The 24,607-nt window shown below is 43.9% G+C and overlaps 1 protein-coding gene across 4 annotated transcripts in view; it reads right to left on the reverse strand.

The window, feature by feature from the left end:
• Positions 1-173: 173 nt before the first annotated feature.
• LOC128881390 (ras-related protein Rap-2a) overlaps positions 174-24,607 on the reverse strand; it is a 29,166-nt gene continuing 4,732 nt past the window's right edge. For 2 of the 4 annotated variants that reach the window (XM_054132401.1, XM_054132400.1), the window contains 3 exons: positions 4,942-5,053; positions 2,985-3,408; positions 174-2,767 (listed from right to left, as the gene is read on the reverse strand). In XM_054132401.1, coding sequence (XP_053988376.1) covers positions 2,468-2,767; positions 2,985-3,408; positions 4,942-5,036 — 819 coding nt within the window. In that variant the 5' untranslated portion in view covers positions 5,037-5,053 and the 3' untranslated portion in view covers positions 174-2,467. Of the gene's footprint in view, positions 2,768-2,984; positions 3,409-4,941; positions 5,054-6,243; positions 7,441-24,607 lie in introns of those variants that run through there. The other 2 variants (XR_008458060.1, XM_054132399.1) reach the window with 2 other exon arrangements.

The following is a 24,607-nucleotide window of genomic DNA, read 5'->3' on the forward strand; positions in this document are numbered from 1 at the left end:
TTATTGGGTAGGATCTGCATCTTCCCAAAAAGGTCGGGGATGGTTTTCGAATATTTCCCCCACGAAAACAAAAAAAAATTGTCTGGAATAATTCGATTCGTTTGTTCCACATGTTATACGTGTATCTATATTGTATGAGGATTCACAAGAACGGGAAAGTGAAACCAGTTCAGTTTTTGTGTAAGTTGACTATGACACCCGTTTTTTATTTAATTTCTGGTAATGCAATGATACAAAGTCGAAGGCTTATGCTACTAATGTTTTGTTACCACATGATTTATCTGGTACTACACTAGAAATAGTCACAGTCGCGTTCTGTGTGGCCTGACAAGTTCCATGTAACGTAGATCTTAGTATTCGCACGTTAAACTTTGAATTTGCGTCATTGATGTTCGTTCGTTGAATCGTTTAATCTAGACAGCATTAAGTATAAGTAACACCGATTAAAGTGGTTTGCAAGTTCATGTAAATGCGTAATTCAGCAAAGGTTTCAGCTATACACATAGATTTCTGAACAATCGGGAAGCTTCGACTCGAACGCGGTTTACATTCAAATAGACTTATTTTCTTATCGTGATGTGCGACATTTCACAATCATTAATTATGTAGATCTCTTTATGTATATTCATGTAAAATTATACCCAATGTGGGCTTCGATTCAACGAGATATCCACATCACAATGTTCTGTTATTTACATAGACTTTCTATATTTCTTCTAACGAAGTATATATGTATACATATATCTGTACGTATAACGAAATATTTATATATAGTATATATGTATAATAATACAAAGATGACACTCTCTCGAACGACACTTTTGTTCAATAATTAAAAATAACAAATGTTGCGCCTAACCTTAAAACCAACAATCGTTGCACAAAGTTTCTTAAAGTTCATTTATAGATGCATTGCCATTACAGCACACCGTGCACTAAGTACCAACGGAAATTACACAGTGTATACGTTTTCATTTCAGGATTTGCCAACGCGTAATAAACGTTATTTAAAAAGCTATCTGCGATCGAACAGAGTTTGTACGCGGCATTCGGTTTCACATTTATTGTATTTACAGAAACTCAAGTGGGGGCATGGCAATCGTGTACGTTAATTTTACAAATATATATCGTATCGTAATTGACAAATAATTCGATATTCCACTTAAACGGGGAGAGCCGTATTTATACTTTGCAACGTGTCTCCTTAAAAATAGATTATTTTATAACTAACGAATACAGTGTTTGTTATGGCGCGCTTGCGCGTAAGTTTGTGGATCGGGATCGAAATAGCCAAGAGCACTTTTCAAATAAACCCTGTAACTGTGCGGTATAAGGAGCAACGTAGGCGACTCGCTCGATGCTAATTCGATCGACTTAGCCAACGATATTTTATAAAATCTTTCATGGACATTGCGTACGTTCGTAAATGGTTAATACGAATAGCGAATGGGCAGTGGGAGACAACCCTGAAATAGGATATTTTCATAGGATACCTTGGAACATCTGTAAAGATGGGATTCTACGGTTCGATAATTCGGAATAATTCTCTTGACCGGTGTATACGCCGCTCGGATCGGTTACTTCAAATTGGATAAAGATATCGTGATTCTTATATACAAAAGAAAAAAAAAATATATATATATATATCAGAAGAGAAAGTTGTCGCAATCGTTACGAGGAAGGATCGTCCTACAGACTTCCCTTTTCGATTGCGAAGAAGGACGAGCTTCGAATCGTACTTTTAGCCGAAGACAAAACAGATACACCAAGTACGTCGACCCGCGTTTAACGCGTCGAACACTGCATATTAAGTTATCTCCGTTCAGTTATCCGCCAGCATGTACAAGACCTACTAATCTTTCATCAAAGTTGCTACAACAAGTCATCCCTTCTCGGTTCTTCGAGAGTACCATGTACCGTATTCATTCTACAAACTTTTCTTGTACGTAACCATTGAAAACGTAAAATTCTCTGCGATTAGAGGCCATCTCTACGATGAGAGTTCTCCAAGAAGTTGAACCGTTCAGACCAAGCTACGATTCCGACTCGTAGCGCATCATCTGGACTACAACACGTCGCTACGAGTCCGACTCGTAAAGTTTTCAGCCTCGAACAGAATAACGAGTTACGAGTAACAAGAACGAGTTAAATCGGAATACCGATCCGATTTCATCTCGACACGATCGTAACGTCGAGTTCCTCGCTTCTCGAACAATCGAAGGAGAAGAAATTACCGCGTACCTCGGCTTTATCATTCCGCCTCGAACACCTCTGGCCGTTTAATTCCTCCGAGAAGCCATTCGGCGATCGATCGATCGATCGCTGCACAGACACCCTCGAAAACCCCGAATGAGGGATATATCGATCGATTCCTGGTCGAATCGTCGCTGCATAGTTCCCCTTTCTCAACCCCTTCGTTACCTCGACCATTTCACCATCGAATCTGCTGAAACGTTGCACTGGCTCCTTACGAGAGAATGCAGGAATTCCTCTTGGACTCCGATCGCTCGCGGATCTGCTGCAGATGCTGCAGCTGAGCCGGAGATGGCACGTGGGCACTGCTACTGCGCGAATTCAAATGCTGCGGCGGCGGCAACGACTGTCGACGACGTCGTCGCAACGCCGGGCTCAAATTGTATTTCAGTTTCGCCTGTACCAGAAGCTCCTTGAACACCAGAGAGATGTTGGTGTTCTCCTTCGCCGATACCTCCACGAATCCGTTCTCCCATTTCATGGTCACCAGCTCCCTCGTGCTCTCGGGGTCCACCTGGAAATTTATACGTTGAAAGTTGTAAAAGTTCAGTTACCAGAACAAACTGGCAACTTGGAGTGATTTTAATATTCCATGTATCTTTGCAGCCTAGAAGACAAAAGTTTCGTAGTTTTTCTTTGACACCTTCAATGACAAATTTTCGTCACAATCGTCGCGTACGAAGTAACGCTGGAAACGTTAAATTATTATGAAAAAATTGTACGAAGCTCACCTCCTGTTTCGAGTCGACCAGGTCGACTTTGTTGCCAACGACGACAATAGGCACTGCGCCCTTCACGCTGCAAATCTGCGCCTTGAGAGTCTCCACCTCGAGGAACGTGTTGGCGTCGTTAACGTCGTAGACGAGGATGAAAGCGTCCGCCAACTTGATGGAGAGGTCTCTCATGGCAGGAAACTCGTACGAGCCCGACGTGTCCAAGATGTCGAGGGTCAGTTGTATCCCGGAAACGTTGAAGTCGCCGTGATGCATTTCTTCCACCGTTCGCTTGTACTTCGGTGTGAATGTGTTGTAAAGGAACTGGTTGATTATAGCCGATTTCCCAACCTTCGCGGCGCCCATCACGACGATCTTGTGCCTTATGGAACTCTCCGCTGGTTTTCCACCGCCACTGTCCGATTCCGACAGTCTCTCATTTCTGAAACGATCGTCGACGATCTCAGTTGAAGCTGAACATAGGCTACCTAAAGATTTGGGGCTTGGACGTTTAATGACTCGACCTGTTGCGTTCGTATCGGATACAGGACGATGTTTTCAGAGAGTTTGGGAGTCCTCTATCTTAAGAGGATTGGGTTGGGAACGATAGTGATGCCTTCTGGCGAGGAAGCTTGTGTCACTGAGATTCCAGAGGACCAAATATCGGTCGAATCGCTGCAGTTCGATGACCTTTACTTTAATTGCGAAGCGAGCGATAGGCTGAAATTACGGTTAGAGACAAAAGGAGTCTTTTCTCCTGGCTCGAACGAGGCCAGCCGGTATAAATAAAACAGCAAAGTGTCTCGCGTTTAAGGGGACAGCAGCCCGCCGGAGAGAATAGCGCCAATGAACGCTAACGATCCCTTTCACCAAATACGCGTTTTGTGTTGGGGTGTCCTGAATTCGAGCCACTATGACTCCCTAGAATATCTCTCTCGCGGCGCGATACGTACTTCACTCGCTTTTGCATGCACCAGATAACAACCGTTTCTAAGTATCTTCGTCTTCGTAATCATCCACGCTTATTACAGGAAGGAGTCAGCCGTGGTTATTACCGACTGCACAAAGGAGGTGCGCCGAGCTTGCCTTTTCGCGAGGACTCACCGCAAAATTAAAGCTCGGTCCGCCCTAAGAGCGAGTCAAGAGGAGGCCAGGAATGACGAGGACGGCTGAAAAAGGAGAAAAGGCGAAAAAGAGAGTAAGTGACCGAGACCTGGAACGTGTTTCCCGTCCTACGAATCATGCATTTCTTTGCCTTGGCGGTGCTTCGCCTCGTTCTCCGAGGTGGAAGCAACTTTTTCACCATTTGAAAGTAAAATATGTATTCGGGGAAAAGCGAGGTAGAATTGAGTTCGTGCTTCGACGAAACGGTGGGGAAAGTACTTACATCTACGTGGTACTCGCCCACGGTACTGTGCAGAAGCGATGGGACCGATAAGGAACATTACTTAACACATTCGCGACCGCTTCCGTGAATTCACGCCATTTCAAATTCTATTCCTGGTTTCTATTCCGAATTATGAACATATTTTTATTTTACGTTAAAATAACAATATACTCGAGAAACGCAGATCTTTCAAGCAGTACAGGTGTGCTTTAGTCCGCGGTCTATTAAATTATGTTAGGCATTCGGTACTGCTGGAAGAGATTTCCAAAGATCAGCATTTTCGTCGACTCGTATGGGGATGTTTCCCTTCAACTTTCGACGCTGTCAGAACTATCGAATTTTATTTTATTTAATTTTTGTACTCTTACTTTGCGTTCACCCACCATTTCTTAGCACTTCGAAGTCAACAAAATTTGTTCGAAGTAGGCTGAAAATCAGCCTACAGCATTCTTGGAGCGACAAGGGTGAACGAGTGTGTAATTGGATTGGTCGCAGCGCCGGGAACGTGGATTTCTCGAAGTGGTTTCCTTTATTTGCTCACGAACGCAACAGGTTCAAGAACACTTGGCGACGTATAGATTTCCTTACCTAACGTGCTTCGTCGTTCCATCTTCTTGGCCCTCTTTCAAGGACGACGGCTGTAGACTGAATCTGCGACGAAACTGATGCCGACCTTTCATCATTTGTGCCCCAAGTATTTCTATCAAACAGAACAGGCGAAAGCAGTCAGTCTCGTCGGTTGAACGTAGAAAGGAAACTCGAAAAGTCAAGGCGGTGAAACGGTTTTTTCTCCTAGTGGCGTAATGCATTCGCCGTTAAAGCGTCGCTCTTTTTCCTTCAGCCGTTTTTACGCGTTGCTAACGAAACCTTTGCAGTCGTTGGTGGTGGTCGAGACGTACGACAGCTCTTACAGCTGTGCTGAGTTACAAGTCTTTTGAGAATGAAGTGGTAAAAGGTTATGAAAGAGGAGATACGATACACACCGTCCGTATTACATTACAGAGATCTCTTTCACTTTGTGCGCCAGACACAAGTCGCGAGCGTGTCTGCCTCGATACTACCCTCCAAAACTTTCTCCAACAATAATTCTTTTCAAACGCTTCGACGCGTGCATCGAATCTTTTTCCTTTCTTCTTGGCTGTATAATAATTTCAAATTAATTTTTTCATTAAAAAGTTTGAAGAACGAGTTCCTTTTCATCCATAAATATGAATCTAAAAAAGTTCCCCCTTCTTTCTTAAATTCGTGGTTACCCCGCTGACCATGTAATTAAAATTTAATCGCGCGATTTTCGCAACATTACGCGGTCGTAAAAATCGATTTAGTCTGCGGTAGGCAATCGCGGCTAGCAGAACTGATTGATCCACCTACAGATAGACAGATAGATGTTCGCGTTTCTGCTGATAAAGCTGGACGAACCACAGGCGTCGAACGTCATATCGATCGGCCTGTCGAGTTTAATAACGCTCCGCTACCACGAAAACTGAGGAATAAGTTCCTCGATCGAATTTTACTTTTACGTAGTATTTACACGCCTCCCGAGAGCAGGGTTTATTTCTGTTTCGACGAGTTGCGCGAGTTACTCTTGTTTGTCTGGGAATTAGCATTTTTTTTTGTCAGGTGAAATAGGATTCGTTTGGTCCGATTAACGCTCGCGAACCTTCCTACGCGGACTAAGCCGAGATTAAAGTGTGAATGGCAACTACTTAGAGCACTCGTTCGCGAAAATCATATGAATTTGTTAACAGCAGCGAGAGTTATTCACTCCGGCTTAAACGCGCTCGAAAATGAACTTCGTGCGTAATTCGCGTGGTTCGTCGCCGTAACTCTTCAATATAGACATCAACAAACGAAAGAAATTAAACATTCCAATTTTTAAAAATATGTTACCTTGAAACTCGCGTGGAAACAGTACCGTGTAAATCGAGGGGTTAGATGTTCGAGTAATCATAACAATTGATCGATTTATCTAGACAGCAGGCGATCGATTCGTTCGTACTCTCAGGGCTGTCTACGTTTAATCTTGGACCGATTCGCGGGCAATATCGCTTATATCGGATAGAAGCGCGCAAAGCAGCTCGGAACAATGCCAGTGGGCGGGCTTTTGTTCCTCGCCGTAGGAGGTGACATTTTCTAATCTTGGCCAGTACAGGTACCGATGTTCCCCATGAATAAACACGTAAACTCGCTTCTGCGAACGTTCGCTGCCGATCGATACGTGGGCGCGTAACGCAGTTTCCCGTCGCGATAAGCGATACGCGTGTTCTGCAACGACCATGGGACCAAACGTACGCGCTTGCCAAAGAACAGGAGTCGAGTGATCGATAGAACGACCCGATAATTGCCAGGCAACCGGGTGAAAACGGTGTCGATATCGTTTATGAATGTTTTAATTGAAGGTGCAACGCTGCTTTCGATGGTGCCTTCCAAAGACGAGCTGTAAAATTATTTTTAGTTTTATAATTATTTTTCATACGTTTCAATGTAATTTACGAAGTTAAGTACGAGGTCCCTGAATATTTTATCTGTTAATTATTTGTTTCAGATTTTTGATACCATGCATCGAAATTAACTCGTGCTAAAGAATTATAAAAATGAAACTAGCATTATCTAGAATTTTATCGAGGGAACGTAATCGCCATTTCCGTCGAGAGATCGTGAAAGAAATAACGCCATCATCGAATCGTTTTCAGGCACTCATCGCCGATCGATTCCCAAAATATTACCGTAAAACTCCAGCGATTTCGCCAAGCCAGGCAAGAACGTTTTAATCTCCGCGTTTATTGCCTCGTAAAGCCTGAAAGAACCAGCATCGACGGTGCATTATCGATCAACGCTTTCCGGCGATATTGCTGCTATAAACTATCGAATCGCTTGTCTGAGTTTTAATCCAGTTCCTCGAGAATTTATTTCCACCTACTTGTCGCGTGCTACATGGCGAAACGCTCGCGTATTTATCATCCTTAAGAGAAGTTTCTACGCGGCTAACTGAACAAAATTCGATTTATTCGCATTTCGACATTTGTTACCTTCCGTTACTTATGGAGTCATATTTCATTTCTTATTTTATGGATTTTTTCAAGTTGCCCATAGTACGATAGACCATTCCTCATTCGAATTTCTGTGGTAAATCAGTCTTCGCATTTTTAATTACGATAATAGCTCGTCAGATACTTAACCCCTTGATACAGGAAGAAGAAAACGATGATTGTATCTAGGGCACGAAGAGGTTAAACCGAACACGGAGATCCTTCCCCCTTTGATAATTCTCCCTCTCCGTGATTCATGTCCCAGCAGGTCGGTCGCGCGATATAAATTGCGGTGATTAGGAAACACAGCGATTAAGAGCGCTAATAAATGCGTCGCGATTAGTAATTAGCTATAGGGAAACGGTATCGCTCCCTCGAGAGACTTGTAATTAGGGTTCCACCACTCCTCGGGAACATTTCCAATAACGACGAGCATGTTTATTATTAGCAACGTGGTTCGTGCGATGCACCGCGCTTCAAATCCTTGGGATTATTAAGTTCTCGAGAAGGAGTCCAATCGAAAAGGTGAAATGATCGAGAATAAGACGTCGTAAGTTTCGCTAGTCCTCCAGAAACATGGAAGAAAAACTATTTAGACAAAGAAAACATAAGTACTTCTATTTATTCGCGATCGTTCTCAACCTGTCGTCGACGATCTCGATCAATAATTTCTCGTTTTGATAATAGATATCGATGTTCGCAATACTGCAGGTCATTCGTTCATCCGCGCTAATATATCGGGAGGACGAAAATTTATCGGTGAAATATGGAAAATTATAATCCGTCGACACCTCGCGAATTAATTTATTTCGTGATCCGATCTTCGCGTCGCTGATAATTTGTGTTCGTTCCGAGGCTGTGTTTGTGTATCGATATTTGTGAAACCAGGAGCGTCGCTTAGCGGTCGTTTGAATAATCAGGGAACAGCAGTAAATTCATTACAGCGTGCATCGACTAAAATTTCGTTGGAATAATCGGGCTAGTCCGACAACTACAATCCAGAAATCCAACATTGTCGTTAGGAATCGATGTTCGCACGGAACGTAGGAAAATTGTGTCATCGATTAATCCGCCCTTATCCGCCGTACGATCAAAGATGCGCTCCCGTGAAAGGGAACAAACGAATTCTCCGCGATGCCGGAGCATCGAAATTGAATGAGCAGAAAATGGAAGAAGGTCTGGTAGCGTTACGGCTTCGCGTAATCAGATGCAACTCGGAAGCCTGCCTTTCGAAATAATCCGAATTAAGTTTATTCGGGAACTCGTTCGCCTTGGGATACCTTTTTTCATTACTTTGGCAAATCTTCTCGTTACAGGTTCCTTTAAGGGGTTGCATGTACGGTTGAACGCTCAAAGGGGAAGCTCGATTGTACGGAATTATCCTTTTTTCATTTAGCTATTCATCTATTTAAATCAACCTTTTAGACTGTTTTATAACTCTTTATAAAAGGGATACAAATATTCCAAGCAATTTCGAGCCAGAAGAAATGAATCAAGCTAAAGTTCACTGTTTTCATTTAAACAATTTTTCCAGAAATAAACGCACACAAGGAATTCGTAAAACTGATACGATTGAACGATGTTTGTCAGGATTAGGACACCCGCTGTTTATGCGGTGCGGGTATCGCGCGGAGAGGCTAACATTATGCGGAAGCGGGTGATATACTTCGGATCGATATTCAGATTATCCGAAAAAATGATGCGGGTAGGCGTTTCGTCCTATCAAGTTTTACACCGCGACGCGATAACGTCTCCAGCGATTTATAGCCAATTTGATGAACGCGTTTTTCGTTTCTCTATATCTCGTCCTGTTTTACGACAGCACAATATCTTGCATACGTATTACGACACACCGCGAGTCTGCTTAACCCCCTACGACGCGAATTATGTTTGGTTTTCGACGAAAAAAAAGCGACGTCGATAAGCGCTAACAACTAGATATAAATAGATATAAATTCATCGATTTTATGTAATAGTGTGCCAAGTTCGAATGAAAAATAGAATTTTGATAGAATTAATCGTGAGATACCTAAAATTATTTTATAAAGTGTTTTTTTCTAGATTTAAAAAATTTGTAACCCCAGTGTCGCGCAGCAGTTTAAAATCGATAGGGCGGTGCAGAGAGGGAATTCGAACGGGCGTCGATGTCGATTCGAATTTGTGATGCATTTTGTAATTAATAGGGGAAAAAAGGGAGAAGTTTTCCCGCGCGTCGATGAAACTGACGTGCAGCCTTTCATGTGCCATGGTTCGACGTGTCGTGCCGCATTGACATTAATTAAACCCAACGACTGCGTTAATGCCGGCGTTAACGGGTCACTGAAAAAGTCGCTCGATTGTTTTCCAATAAAGAACGTCGCGTCGAGTTAACGTTGATTCTACGTCAAATCGATTCTCTCGTGTGCGTGGTTCACCACTTTACACGTGTGCCGCAACGAAAAGCTTTCTTACGTTTGGCACAATGATCCTAATTACTGCCTCTCGACACTCCCGGCGTAGCAACAATTCTTTTAAAGAATTCCTGATAATTAAGATTTCGCAAAGAAAAGCCCCAGCCTCGTTACCAGTTTCTTTGTTCACGAAATGAAAATAGCCTCCATTATCCAGCGCCGCTGATGCCTCAGCCAAACGCCTTTTTAATTAAGAAAATTGCGAAACGCTACGCGAATATCCACAGTATTTATCTGTATAGGAATAAACGTCGTGACGTAACAGTATCGATATAACCAGAATAATTCGAATAATCAGAAAACTTGTACGCATCACAGTTTCCGAAGCAGTGATTACCAAGTAGAATAAAACGCCATAAGCGCTGGCATACGATTTTAATTTCATAAAATTTAATAAACTAAATATATACATATCTGCGTGCCATTGTCGCTGAAAAGGTTCGGACGATTTTGTAGCAAAGGCACGACATTGTAGCGTGTATTAATAGATTCACGCGTCTTCCTACCCCCTTCGATATTCGCGATATAAGTTGCAAAAGGTACACCCTCGTAAAATCCCTCGTTTAAAACGTTCTTCCGCATCGATGGAAATTGTTACGTAACGCGAAAGGGCTTCCCGTCCTATGGGCTTTCTCAAAATCTCACACTTATTGTCGTCGTAAAGGTGTTCGACGGTAGTAAACACACGTACACGGTATAAATGCCCAACCCTGGCGGAAAATGCTTCTACGAACCCCCGTTCGACCTCGTAAATTACGCGTCTGGGGTAGAGGCAACAAGTTTCGCGACAGTTTCTCAGGCTGCATGCGAGGCTCTTCGCGCGGCCCGGCCGATAATCGATCGTCTACAATTTCAGTCGAGTCATCACCCTTACGCAACAATTGATTACGCGAAACGCTATGCGCCAGTTTCAGATTGGCACCCAACGCGATATCTCCGCTCGAGTATTCCAATATTCGAATGGAGAAAAATTTCGTGAGGAGACAAATTCTGAATTTCTATCCAAGGGTTCTCGGTTCATAAGAGGGTGCAACTCGGCGTGTTCGAGTGGGTTCGAAAGAGGTTGCCACGAAGTCAGAGTTCCGAAACTTATCGAGCGTATCTCTCGAAAATAAAGTTCCACGGAAGTCGTGGCACAGTTGCAAACTTCGTGACCGATCTTCCAATTAATCAGAGAACCGCGAGGAAAAACCGCGAGGGAACGGCGAAGACGAAATCGTAAGTCGATTCGCTGGGAGGGGCGGAGTGCGACGGGACACATTTTCGGTGCGCTCGTTTCCGAGGCGATATCTTTCTCTGCTGCTGACTCGGATGGCGTATTGCTGGTCGGACGTCCAATTCAACCCTTTGGAAGTGGAGATAGGGGCGGCGATCCCCACGGTGACGTCTCCCTGTATATCGGTAACGCGTCGGAGGAAAGAGCAACGGGGTCGACGCTGGGCGAAATAAGAAAAAGGGGGCGTGAGTCGAGTTTCCTGCGCGACGGGACGTCGGGATCGCGTCTGCGGAGGAAAGAAAGAAGCGAGCGGAACCAGAGAGGGATTCGCGCTCCCAGCACGTCGACGTCGGCGTCGTCGTACATCGCCCACCCTTGCTTCTGCTCGTCTGAACTGGATCGGTGCAATACGACGAAACCCGACAGCATGGAGCCGCTCGGTTCCGACGACTGACTTCCGTCCAGGTCGTTGCTCCACTTTACGCTCGCACACGCGTTCCCTGGGCCCACCCACACTCCACTGGCCGATTCCAGTCCAACGCTCGGACTCCACTGGCCGCCACGAGCCTTGGTGTAGTCACAAAAAAATTGGCTGTTTCGTAACGTCTGCAGGGGGTTGGACAAAACACTCTGCGACAGAACTAACCCTTCGCGCTCGAAGAGTCTCGCTTTGGAGAAGTAGCTACTCTGGGAAATTACATAAAAAGGTAGCATGTTTTATTTAACGTTGATGTTTGTGTATTTTTCATGGAACTATATACCTTCATCCTTAGTATACTACGAAAATCTACAATTTAGATTTTCTGGATCCAACTGTTAAACATCGTGGTGATTCCGTAATGATTTGGACAGCTATATCTTGGAATTCAGCCGTCCGCACCATAACCCTAAATGGCCATATTACCGCCAGTAAGGGCAGATGCTCAGATTTTATTCTTATCCTCACGTTACTATCTCAGAAACGACACCATTTTTCAAGACGACAATGCATCCGTACACACAGCCGTTCAATCCTAGTTTGAGAAGCAAAAGATGAGCTTCGCCATGGAGAGAGCGGTTCATTGTGTCTAACACTTCTGGTAAATGTTGATCCGAGAGATTTCGAAGGTACAGTTTATCGCAAATATCGAGTGCGATTAGTACGGTTGTTTCCGCGTGTGTATTTTATTTTCATCGAATTTAGAGGTAGTTACGATGTTTCCATGCGTTCACCCTTTTTGCAAACATTTACCGTTCCAAATGGATTTTTTCCATTTTTAACCATACCGTTGTAACCACATTGAATTCAACGGGAAGTTCTTGCATTTCTCTCTCCTATTAACTACCGTATTATTTTTGGAAAAACTGAATGGCTGAATCAATAATACAATCTCCATTAATCTTTATCATTTTTCCCATCGTTCCGCGAACGAATTTTTTCATGGTAATATCGCTGCACCGAGTTGAAATATTCGCGAGTTTCACTTTATTCCTTAGTTTATTTAACATAATTTTACCGTAAATGTTCAACGAATTGTACAGTGGACCGAAGCGAAGACAAGTTTTCTTCTGTACATTGTGAGAGCCTACAAACGTCACCATTTTGCCAAACATCTACGTAGCCATTCTTGACTATAAAAATGGTAGATCCTCGTTCGATAACCAACGAGAGCATGTGTCAAATTTGAGGATGATCCGGCTTACACTCTCTCTGGAAAAAATTCCCAAAGATGACCCATTTCTCGAGGCGTTAGAGCGAGGAGATCCCCCAAGACGTAAGCGTGCCGAGGATTCGAAGCCATCCGACAGGATATCTTTTGAATTATGCGAGCTGGCTGCCAGCAGCCTTGGCCAGCTTTCGCAACTTGGCCGGTTTTGTTGACCTTAATGTGGCAAAGAACCGCAGGGCATTAACGGGGCATTTTTCGAGACGTAAATGGGGTTGTTGGCGAGGCCGAAGCGGGAATATAGGGTATTTTGGTGAATAGCTTTGGGAAAAGTAATTTCGCTTATCGTCCTCGGTCCCTCCGTATCGCCAGTTCAGGATTACGAACCCGTGGCATCGACCCTCGCAAGATTACGCCATCTTCGACGTCCTCTCCCGAGGGCTTGTTTTGCGGCGACCGGAATTAACCCTAACGGTCCTCGAGAGGGAGAAACCATTTCATTCGATTCGCGGATACGTGTTCTAAAGGTCACGTCATGTTATTAGAGTGTTAAGGATTAATTCAAATATGCAATTTTCGGAAGTTTGAATTTTCCGCGTGTATTTTACGAAAGGGGTTCCATTGTTCATCGTTGATTGTCAAGCTCGCGTGTCCGAATACCTGGCACTGTTTCCAGCAGTATTTCCGTGTGTATTTTATCAAGACCCTCTCGTTGTTTATCGTTAATGGAACCGTGTAAATCAGGCGTGTATATCGAAACTGCAGTCCTTTTATTCCAGCCAATAATTCTTAGTAGTAGAAGGGATAATCTATCCAAGTACTCGGTTTGTAGTGAAAAACGAAGGTACAATTTAGGAACAAATCGATACGAATTGCAGCCCTCCTAGACCAACAATTTCGAGGAGCTTCTACAACCGTCCATGTGTGCACGGTTGGCAACACGTACGTCCGTCGTCCTGGAACAAGGACGTTTTGAGAGCAGTCGAAACACAGTGGCCATCTCCGGCGCCCTCTCCTCGTGGCGTCTTGACACGCAAGAAATTTACTATTACCCTCGACCGACTGCCGCGTCCAACTGGGACGTCCGGGGCATTACTCCAGTTCTCGGGGATGTTTTGGTGGTGGTGACGTCGCGGCCATTGGTCGTACCACGCGTCGTTGATCTCGACGTTAGGATGCTCTCCTCCTCGCGAACGAGATTGCTTCGCCAACGGCGACGTGTGTTCGCTATGAGTTACGACGCTTTTCTTCTCCAGCGGCAGAATCGGTGGCGTTCCTCGACAATCGTTGCGCTCGCCATCGTCGCGTATTTATAGCTCGAGCTATATGTCAGTGGGTGGATGGTCGACGATCGTCGCCAGGTCTGTTTCTTGCGTCTCGCAGAAAGTATTCTAATGAGATGGAAAGCCGTTCGCTCCAGTTTCGGTGGCTTGTTTCGACGCTGGCCGAACAACCCCCTTTCCGTTTCACCCTAATGACGTCGACTCGTTTTAAGAACGGTTTTTCGGTCATCGGGAGAGGTTGATGGATGGACGCGCATTTTCATACGTCGAGACGATTCCTTATCGCGGTTAATCTCCGTCCTCGATCATTCGAATTTATGTTCCCGCCTGTGGAAGGAATGCCTCCTTTCGTAGCTCCTTTCGAGACCCTACGATTTATAAACTTTGATCCAACGGATCGTTGAATCGCTCCGCGAGATCCCTCGTCTTTGACACTGACGAATAGTAGCAACGATGTATTCCTCCCGGTTCCACGGCCGAGATCTCGTGACGGGGTTCGACGCGGTAGTAAATACCGTTCCATCCCTATCGGTGCCCTGGGAGGGTCCCTTTTCACGCCAAATAATCCGGTGTTTTCTTCCTCGGGCGGGAAAGACGACGTAATACCGACAGATTCAGACGCGTTGGATAGGCAGACGAACGAATAGAGGCGTAAAAGTGACGGTGGATGTACGTTCTTGATCACAATCCCAAAGGAAAAGGTTTTGATGGCTCGTTCGATGGTATTGACTCGTGATATTGAGACACGAGTGTGGCATACGTATGAAATTGGGGTAGCTGACAGAGATATCTTGTCTCATTTGGCCCACAGATCAAAATTCGATAGAAAATTGTAGACGTTAAACAATTTTTCATGAATCAATTTCGACATTCAAAAAGTTGTCTGCATTTTTCTGATTTTTTTGTTATCGTAGTTGATATCAAGGACACATTGCCCGTGAATAAAGTATTATTGTTATTATTTCTTTTTTTTTAAATATTAAAAATGCTTCTACGAAGACTTCGAAGAACTATTACGCAAGTCTACAAAGCATTTCCTTATCAGAACGATAGATGATTTTCAAGTGATAGTTTTCCAACGCCCACGCTAATTTCATAAAACCCCTGAAGTGCATTGACACAGATAAAGGTAGGATTTCCACGCCAGACACTTGGACATGGACTAATCTTCGAGAGTTCAAAAGAGGTCAGTGGCTCCCCACATTATAAAGATCCTCTTAATGTCTCTGTCCGACCATACATACACATATACTACTTACTCCGCGTCGTACTCTCGAGTACTCCTTTTTCGAACTACCTCATCCTCATTTCGCTTGGATTTTTGGCAAAGCCCCCGCTGTATCTTCTCCAGCGATCCGAAGAAATTTTTATGGGTACGTTAAGTGAAGTAGAGAAGTGTCTCGATGATAAATTATCTGTTGAATTATTCTTGGGATCTATATGGAGCGTAAAAGCGTTTCATTCAGAATTTTATCTCCAGTCAAAATGGAGGTCTCGTCGCGGCTTCGTAACACTTTGAATTCTGGCGAAGATGAATTGAAGCGAGTGAACTATTTAAAAAGTTCATAATTCGATGGCCTCAAAATAAAATACCGTTTAAAACGATATTTTAAGTGTTTTGTCTTGCCCGCAAAGAACACGATGTTCAGGAAACGATGCTCAGCTGTATTCTCGTCATGCACAAGGGGGCTACACACGTGACACTTGTTACTGGGTATTTGGGTTAAGCCGTGATAACGCAGGCGACGCGACACACGATAAATACCGAGTGGATCGCTGCGACGCATAAATTTCTGATATCGTTAGCGGGTCAGTCGAGCCCCTCTCTCCGTCCTTAACTCGACTGCGGCCTTTTTCACGTTGTTTGCCACGATATAAAAACTTATCATATTTTACCAGCTGGAAGTGTACGGCGCCAGTCGCTCGTTAAGGCCGGCGACCTGTGAAATTTTGAAATGGCGTCGCGATATCGTCGCGACGACCGAGAACTACAATTGAATACGATGACGACTAGGGCGGCACTTGGCGACGATTTTTCACAGCTGAGCGGAACTCTTGTACCCGTTTCCTTGATACCACTCTCTGTGCACAGTGATTATGCCCTTCGTGAACGCTCCATAAATCCGGTTTTTCAGGAACGTCGAGCTACACTACCACTAGGCGGCAAAAATGAGTGGAATTTCTTATTTGGATGAAAATTGGATCGAAGGAATAACGAAATGCTTTGTTTAAGGTATAATTTGCGTCTAACGTTTAAATAAAATTTTCACTAGCCACTAATTTTATTTTTAGACTCGTATAAGTTCGAAAAGAGAATCACAATGAAATAATATTACAGCAACCCTGTGTATCTCAATATTACCGAAATCAGCGTGGTATTTGGTACCGCGAACGGAACGTTATTTAACTGAATAAGACTTAATTGTAGCCTGTAATCCTGTTGGGGCAGGTAAAATTGAGTTACGAGTCGACCGTCGTGTAGATTACAAAATCATTTTCTCGGTTAACTGGCCGGGTTGGGAAACGAGGCTCGGAGGCATGGCCTTATGCTTTAATGTTTACGTACTGGCGCACACGCTGAGGAGACTTTAATGCCGCGAAACGAGAAGTTAAGACACTGCGGAGAATATTTTCTGGCCCGGTCGTGTCATAAAGGAGTGTCTGAAAGTCGTTTACGCGATTCGACCGACACGCTGCGGACTCGCTGCTACCTTTAGCCTCGATTGAAGCCCACTTTCGTCAAAGCGAACTTTATAATTCGTTGTTCCGTCGCCTCGTTAAACTTTTCACGGAAAACATGAATGTTAACGTCTGCTTTTCATAATTCATTTTGTTTCAGCGACGGTATTCGGGACGAGAGTTGAGGATTCTCCCCTCGTCCTCGATCCTTGCACGCAACGCGCTGGATTTCAATATCCACGCTTATTCGTTAACTCCGCAGCTGTCTCGATGCAAAAGAAAATCACGCCGACGTGTACGAGGGGTCGAGGTTGCCACTGGAAATGTAAACCGGATCGTGAGCTGGGATAGGAATATTCTGGCAACGATTGCTACGGTACAGGAAGATCTAGGATGAGGCTGAAGACGAACCACTTTTCGCGGAGAAATCCACTCGCGAGAGTAAACAATGATGCGATCGTGAGGTGAATACACAAATCCTACTATTGCGGAATTTCGTCTCACCCGACGACGTTGCAATTCCAGAAAAATAGATTCTTTTTCCATGTTTCAATACGATCGTGGACATTTTCGAGATCCTATAAAGAACCAGGCTAGCGATATTGCTTTCCACATTCGCCAAATATCGTTTGGGAATTCATCGAGCAATATCGGCCGAGAACGCGCGACAAGCATCTTGGAAAATGCGATGCGGGACGAACAAACGACGACGAAGCTAGGAGACGGCTAGGAGACGAATGACAGCTCCTTTGGTGGAATAGATACATGCATTAGAATAATTTGATAAATGTGTGCTTTTTTTATAAATCACTGATGCGATCGTATCGGTTTACCCGCGTCTATGTAAGAAGCTGGCAAACTTATTATTCTCCATACGAATTTCGAGTAAGGAATAAAGGATGCAACTTTTCATCTCAACCCACAATGAAGAAATAAAAGCACGAGTGCTTCGTCGAATGAATGACTTCATTCATAATGCATGTATTATTCGAATGATATTCTGCTCGTCTCGCAGCGCATAAATAGAATCGGTAGACGTGAATATTTCCTCAGACATCGATGAAGATCGATTGGTCTCGCGAAGTCGAAGACGAAGATGCGGAGGATGACAAACCTCGCGATTCCCCGCGACGCGTGAAATCCATTCTAGAAAAGAAATCGTCAAGCGTCGTATTCTTCGCGCGATCAGTGCAAATTCCTAGCCCGAGGGACGTCGTTGTTTTTCTCGTGTGGTTTATACAGCAACGTGTTCACATTCGTCTGGTGGAATGCCAGAAAGAGATTGAAAACAGTAGCCCTGCAAAATTTTGTCGAGGAGGTACTAAATGACATCGCAATTAACTCAAAGTGCTCAAACTGTTTTAGTTTTAATCGGGTTAAGTATTCACGGGTCGCCGGCGCCGTATTCATGAATCTCATCCAGATTTACATCATTTGTCGCATCACCTCCAGAATTAACTTTTTGGTCCCCCGATGGAAAGCCCTGTCACCCACACGAGCGACGGTGGCGGTCAACGCGTTAAACGTTTAAATTCTTGTTCACGAAGTGCCGGCCCGATGTCAAAAATATCGTTAATCCGGTTGCAGTTGAACGGTTGCGAAATGGTCGTCGAAAATTTCTTAAAAATCAATGCAGCGCGTGCAGAGTCATCGTTATTCATACGAGTTTAATTGAAAAGCTTTCGATTGAAAAACTGCCCGCTTAATCGGTCAGGAACAATGCGTTCAGCGAATGCGTTGCACGCAAGGTTTAATTTTATAAACGACCGACAAATGGCATACAGTTATTTACTTTTTTTTTTCCAAAATTTACATCACGGGTGATCGAATTTATTATCGCAGCGAGCACACCCTCGGGGAATGCGCTCGGGGAATTTAGGCGAAATGATATCTCGTATTAAACGGATTAATGATTTCGATTCGATTTCAACAATCGCTCACGGCAATTAAACTATTAATAGATCATGATGAAACGTATTGCCACTGGCGTTTATATCATCCGATTTATGGGAGTTCATCGGAGAGACCCATCGTCGAATCTCTCTGAACGATGATCCCACAGCCCCTAACCGCATAATTTTCCTCCTGGGTTTAACAATAAATTACAACGTGACCCGTCGATTGCAATCGCTCGAAAGAGATTATCCAAACGGAAACGCGACAATTAATTGTTTACAGGTTTTTGTCTACTTTCTTAATAATTTCATAGCTTACGATAGATATTTACCACGTTGGGATTTTCGTCAAACAATTTTCTTCTTTAGAGTTGCAAGGTGTTCACGCGAGACTTGCTGTTAAACAAGTAAGAACGGAATCAATAAATTCTTCGCGATCCAATCGACAAATTCTATTAACTTTTTCCTTCTGACAGGGGTCGATCGGAATTTTGTTCTGGCGACGATTTTAAAGATTCATCGAGGGTCTTCGAAAAGAAAGGAAATTGAATTTTTTGGTATTTATCGAGCTTGCATAGCTACTCTGCGTCATCGAAGCGTTTTTAATCCCTCCGCGTTGACAGCCGCTTTATCGAGATATATCCGTTCACCGCGCGAAACAGTAAGCCCCGGATACAAGCGACGAGAAAAAAGACGAATACCCTTCAAAAGTCGAGTTGGTTATTTCACGGTATCAAAGAACACTTAATCCTCACAATCCGAAGCATGGAAAACACATATCTCACGCCTGTGGGCTTTAATCATTCTCCAGTTCGTTTTTTCCTCGATTTTTTTTTTTAAAGATCTCAGTTTACTCGTGACATTTTATTAAATAAACTTAAAACTGTGAATTAATAAATTTAATATTTTATTATTTAATTGTATTCCATTTCCAATGATATCGATTACCAATAGTAATTTGAATCCACGTCCTAGTAATAATAGTAAAAATATTTTTTAGTCATTTTTAAACAAGTGCATCGAATCGTTTCATTTATCACAGCGTCCCCCATTTGCCCCAAAGAAACCCAACCACATTATCGTCTCTTCAAAGTAACATTTCAATTCGTTGAAAAAGTCTTACGCGTTATCGGATTTCAGTAAAACTATCCGTTTTCGATTTGCCAAGATTAAAAGCTCTCGCAGGTATCATCGACAGCCTAATCGATTCGCGGTGCAGCGATGGAAATTCGTAATATTTCCCACGAGTGGGAGTAATTGAAAAGTTGCATGCGACTTGGGAAACGCACGGAAAGCGCATTAGAAGCACTCTGGCCTCGATCACGCAGAAACCATTCCCGTCTTCTCGATCACTTTCATACCCAATCCGAGAGATTATACGAGAAGCGTTGTAAATCCTCCATAAATTCAAAAATCCGTGGAACAACGCTCTTTCTCGAGGAGGTTAATCGAAGTAAGAGGATTGGATGTATAGCCGCCTTGTCTGTACTTTGGAAACTTTACGAAACGCCCAGTCTCCGGTTGGACTGTTTTTGCATGCCCGATCGAGTTTCGGCAATTGAAAAGCTACAGAACGTTTCTAGGTTAATTGCACTTTAATCGGCCGCATGATTGCTTTCGACTGGGGACGATCTTTCCACCTTGACGAGGGACGCTTCCGAAACTCATCAGAAAAGTGTATGGAGCACTAAATTTGGGAGGACCGGTCTACGTTTTTCAAGTTGGCTAGTTATGTTTTCGAAGAGTGACAAGTGTGGTCAAGCAGAGTAACCTCTTGAGTTATCACGTTAACGTGTGACTGAGAGTCACCTTTCGAGCGCAAAGGGTTAATTTTACCAAACAAGCTAAGGAGGTCAACACGAGAGTACCATTTTGTTCTTGTACATCGACTTGGACAGGAGACTAATAGCAAGTCGGGACTCTCGATCGGGGGTAAATACAAGGACCATTTCGATTCTACGAACGTCTTCCTTGGACATGTTTACATCCAGCATCAGAGCCACGAAATTGAGCGCTCGTAAACGGTTTTTCTCGGTGCTTCTTACGTCCTCGCAGTGGGCGTGCAACAGAGCAGGAGTTCCGGAAGTAAAAAGCAACCTGGAAAACTAGGGGGACGCAATGCGGTCATTTTTCACTGACAGACTTTCAGCAGCTGGCGCACGACAAATCGCCACGGTAGCGTTGATTCGGAAGCGATTTCTCATTGCATGAATTTCCTGGGCTGCAATTTCGCTGGAGCATCTCGCCTGTTATGAAATGTCACAGACACGGTGTATGAAAACAACTGTGGTAATCGCGCACTGCAGATTTTTCCGTGTGTTTTCGCGTAGAAAATATAATGTACAGGATCCTCCCCTTCGATAGTTTTTCAACTTTCTTTACTTCAAGATGAAGTGTGGCCTTTTAACGCCAAACCTACGTTTTCGAATTTTTGTATCCAGTTCTTATGTATGTAAAAAGTGTCTCTAAGATCAGTCATCTGTTCGATGGCGGTAGAAATATGTAGATCCAAATGAAACCTCAGTAGGTTTGGTGTTAAAATTGAACGTATCTTTGTAAGGTGTATGGTAAGACTAGCTTTAATAAAACAGTCGATCGGACGTGGTTATAATTAAACGATAGATAAAAAGAGAAGAAAACGGAGTACTCGATAATGGAGCGATTATCATCGCGCTGCGAGGAATCGCAATGTTTTCCAGCCCGACGGAAACGCGGGCTCGGTTTTCTCGTGGGTCTGCCTCGTCGATTTTCCCACGAATGGATGCTGCGGACGAAAACAAAGGATTTTATCTCCGTGAGTGACTTAATCGTTCGGTCTTTGTCACGCGAGAGAGCCGTGCGAATCGACAGCTGAATCGAAAAAGCCGCGGGTGAAAAGAAACGACACGCGTTCGTTCGTTTTCCATTGGTCGAAGTTTCGCGTGACAAATTGTCGCCGCTGTCGGATCGCTCCCGACAGAGAGATCCCTCGACGGAAGGAATTCCACGCGAAAGTGCATTTGCATAATGCGATAAAGTACACAGACCGCGCGTCGCGGGCCTGTTTCACCGATTCGACCACTTTGCGAATTGTCTCGAACTTTGAAAACATTCCTCGGTCGGAGCTCGAGTGGCTTGTAAGAGCCAACCGTGTGACGTAATTCGAATCAAACCGAGTCGGATTCTGTACAATAACGCCACTTTCGCGAGCTGTGCACCTCGCCTAGGCACAATGGGAAGGAATAATGTACGTCTAAGGTATTATTCAACATCCCCAGCGACGGTTTCCCGTTGTACCGGAAAAGGGGCTTCCCCGATTTTCCTATGTTATTCACATTACATTCGGATCAGGAGAAATCTTTCTCGATTCGTTTTCGATAAGAAAGACGTATAGTTTCCCTCTACGGAGAAAGCAAATGTCACGTTTATTTATTTCAAACGTATGCTAGATCGCTACATCTCAAATCCTGCGGATAGGCATCGGAGAAATTTATGAGCGTGCCACAGTTACGTGTATCGCTGATTAATGCGAACGAAACTGTGTCAGTGCGAGTTACGTACACGGATGCGTGCTCCACTGATCAATAAGACTGTGTACATAATGTAAATAATTTACGACAGCGGGAAGAAAATTGTTTGAAACGAGGACGATCCTCTTTTGGCGAGGTATAATTGCTATAAATATTAACGCATCCATAATTTAGAACATAGTGCTAATATACATCTCGATTACATTATTGTTCATCATGGAAGAACTTATAAAATCAAAGTTATCAAAGTTACTGTATATACCCAACGGAAAAATCTAATAAAAGAGAATCCAAGAGTATCTAAAAAGGAACCAGTACATGCGAGACATTATGTACATAACATCGCGGTACATTTTTTAATTTTTGACCACTTTCCTCCACTTTTCCTCGCCAGTGAGCAATTTATACGGTCGGCGGGAGAGGGTGGGACCCGCTTGAAACCGCGACGCGCTGCGTCGCTTTGCAACGTCAACCACGGTTAACAATAACCATGACCGTGGAATAGAAATTCGTGCAACATTGTCGGGCACGGTAACGATTAATCGCGATACGCTCCCGGATGTATTAGCCCGGGATAATGAAGTCCCTGAAACGCGGTTTGTCGCGGTCGTTGCAACCTGCTGGAGAGCGATTGTCCCAGCTGGAAAGAACGAGCTTTTTCAACCGTGTCCTCACAGGAACCGCGATCGTGTCCAATCAACGTTTCACGGAACTCGAAACGAGGGGCAGGAGACACGCTATCGATAATAATGTTTGACTTCCTGCACCCTGCGCGCGGACGCTATCGATTTCCAGCGACGAAAAGATAGGACCTCGTAAAGGAAGGACTGCTTTCGCCTGACGATGACTTGAATCAATAAATCCCGACAGATCGATCAAGTTAATTGCAGGATCGAGGATCAAATTTTATTTAGGGCTGTAAATCGACGGCATTCGGGGTAATTTATCCAGGGCTCAACGTGTATTCCATTAGTCAACATCGCCGCGATGGGACGAGTAAGCCTAGTCGCTTGGGGCTTTCGAAAAAGGTTCACCCTCGACCGAGACATGGAATCGAACTTTCGTGTCCTGAGTCAACCTTTTCCCTGACCCATCGGCTCGGAGGGACCATCAAATTAACGAAGGCACACACAATTAATCCTGCAAAATTATTTACACAACCTGTTAGTCTTCCCAGACACTAATCTCCCTCGAACGGCGTTCTCTGCTATTGATTCTAATTACATTAACTTCCATTATGGCGAGCTGTATTTGACCATCTTATCAGCGAAGATTACTTTATACTACTTAGACAAGGAAATGTAATTAAATACAAACGTTGTACCTAGCACAAGTACATTCATTTTCTACTTAATTTTCATACGATGATACGAGTTTCGATAACATCGTAGTTTTCATATATTTCCGCGTCTATAACATTCAGCAAGGAAACGTACGAAACCTTCGGAGTAACCGAATATTCGCGCAAGTTGGCGACGAGAGGTGGCAAGTATCGTTTTACCTTTGCACGAGGAGCGAAAATCAAATTTCCTGGATTCCACGGTCTTTTACCTTCAACCACGGAGCTTAAACTTTTCTCCCCACTCTCGAATCAAAATGCAAATTTCAAGTGGAATCGCGGGCAACTATGAAAAGCCATTAAAGCGAAATCACGAGGGAAGTATCGACATCTCGGGCACGTTTCATTGCGTTAACGTGGCGCGTTACGTCGTATCGTGTCGTTTCATCGTTACAGTTAAAGGGATTGTAATGTATTGGGTTATCCAGAAAATTCGTGGCAATTTTTAAGAACTCAAAGGTACATTTAAATTTTGATACATATTTATCGAATTACATAGGTACTATCTTGTTAATCATAACGAGACAAGAAATTATATCACAGGAAGAAAGGAGAAAAATGTAGAACAGAGGTGTTTATTATTTCAAATGACGCTTGGATGGACCAGTTGCGTCTGTTATGGGACAATTAACGTCGCTGTGGATCCTGAGGGACCAAATTGTCGGCGGATTGCACAATCCGGAAGGCGTTGCACACCGTTTAGAGTTGCAGCGTCTACCGTTTACCGCAACACCGTTCACCCAGCGTTACAAACGCAATTTGCCCAAACGGACGTTCTGTAATATCGCTTGAAATGACCTATGTAGCATAATGGTATTATCTGACCCGACCTAAACCTCGTTACAATTTACCTTGATCATTAGAGGACCTCCCCTGCCATCATCCCGTTAGACGCAACAGATGTCTCACCGAAAACCGCGCCCGTATCGCCTCTCGACTCGATCCAATCGATCATCTCGCTTCAAAAGAAAATAGTCGTCCGATAGTCACGCAATCGATACCTCAAACACGTCAAACCACTAATTCTAAAACCATCAGTTTCTAATATCCAGACTTCCACGCGGCGCTTGAAATTCTTTGCGCCACGAACTTAATTAACCTTTTCAGTCTACGGGTATTTCCAAGAAGAAACGAACTTCCATCATTTATTTCCATTAATATCCCTATAATTTAGTTCCATTCGACGTCTTGCGCAAGTAGGTCAAACC

The sequence above is a fragment of the Hylaeus volcanicus genome, chromosome 8 (assembly GCF_026283585.1).
Source record: "Hylaeus volcanicus isolate JK05 chromosome 8, UHH_iyHylVolc1.0_haploid, whole genome shotgun sequence".
NCBI classification, from domain to species: Eukaryota; Metazoa; Arthropoda; class Insecta; order Hymenoptera; family Colletidae; genus Hylaeus; species Hylaeus volcanicus.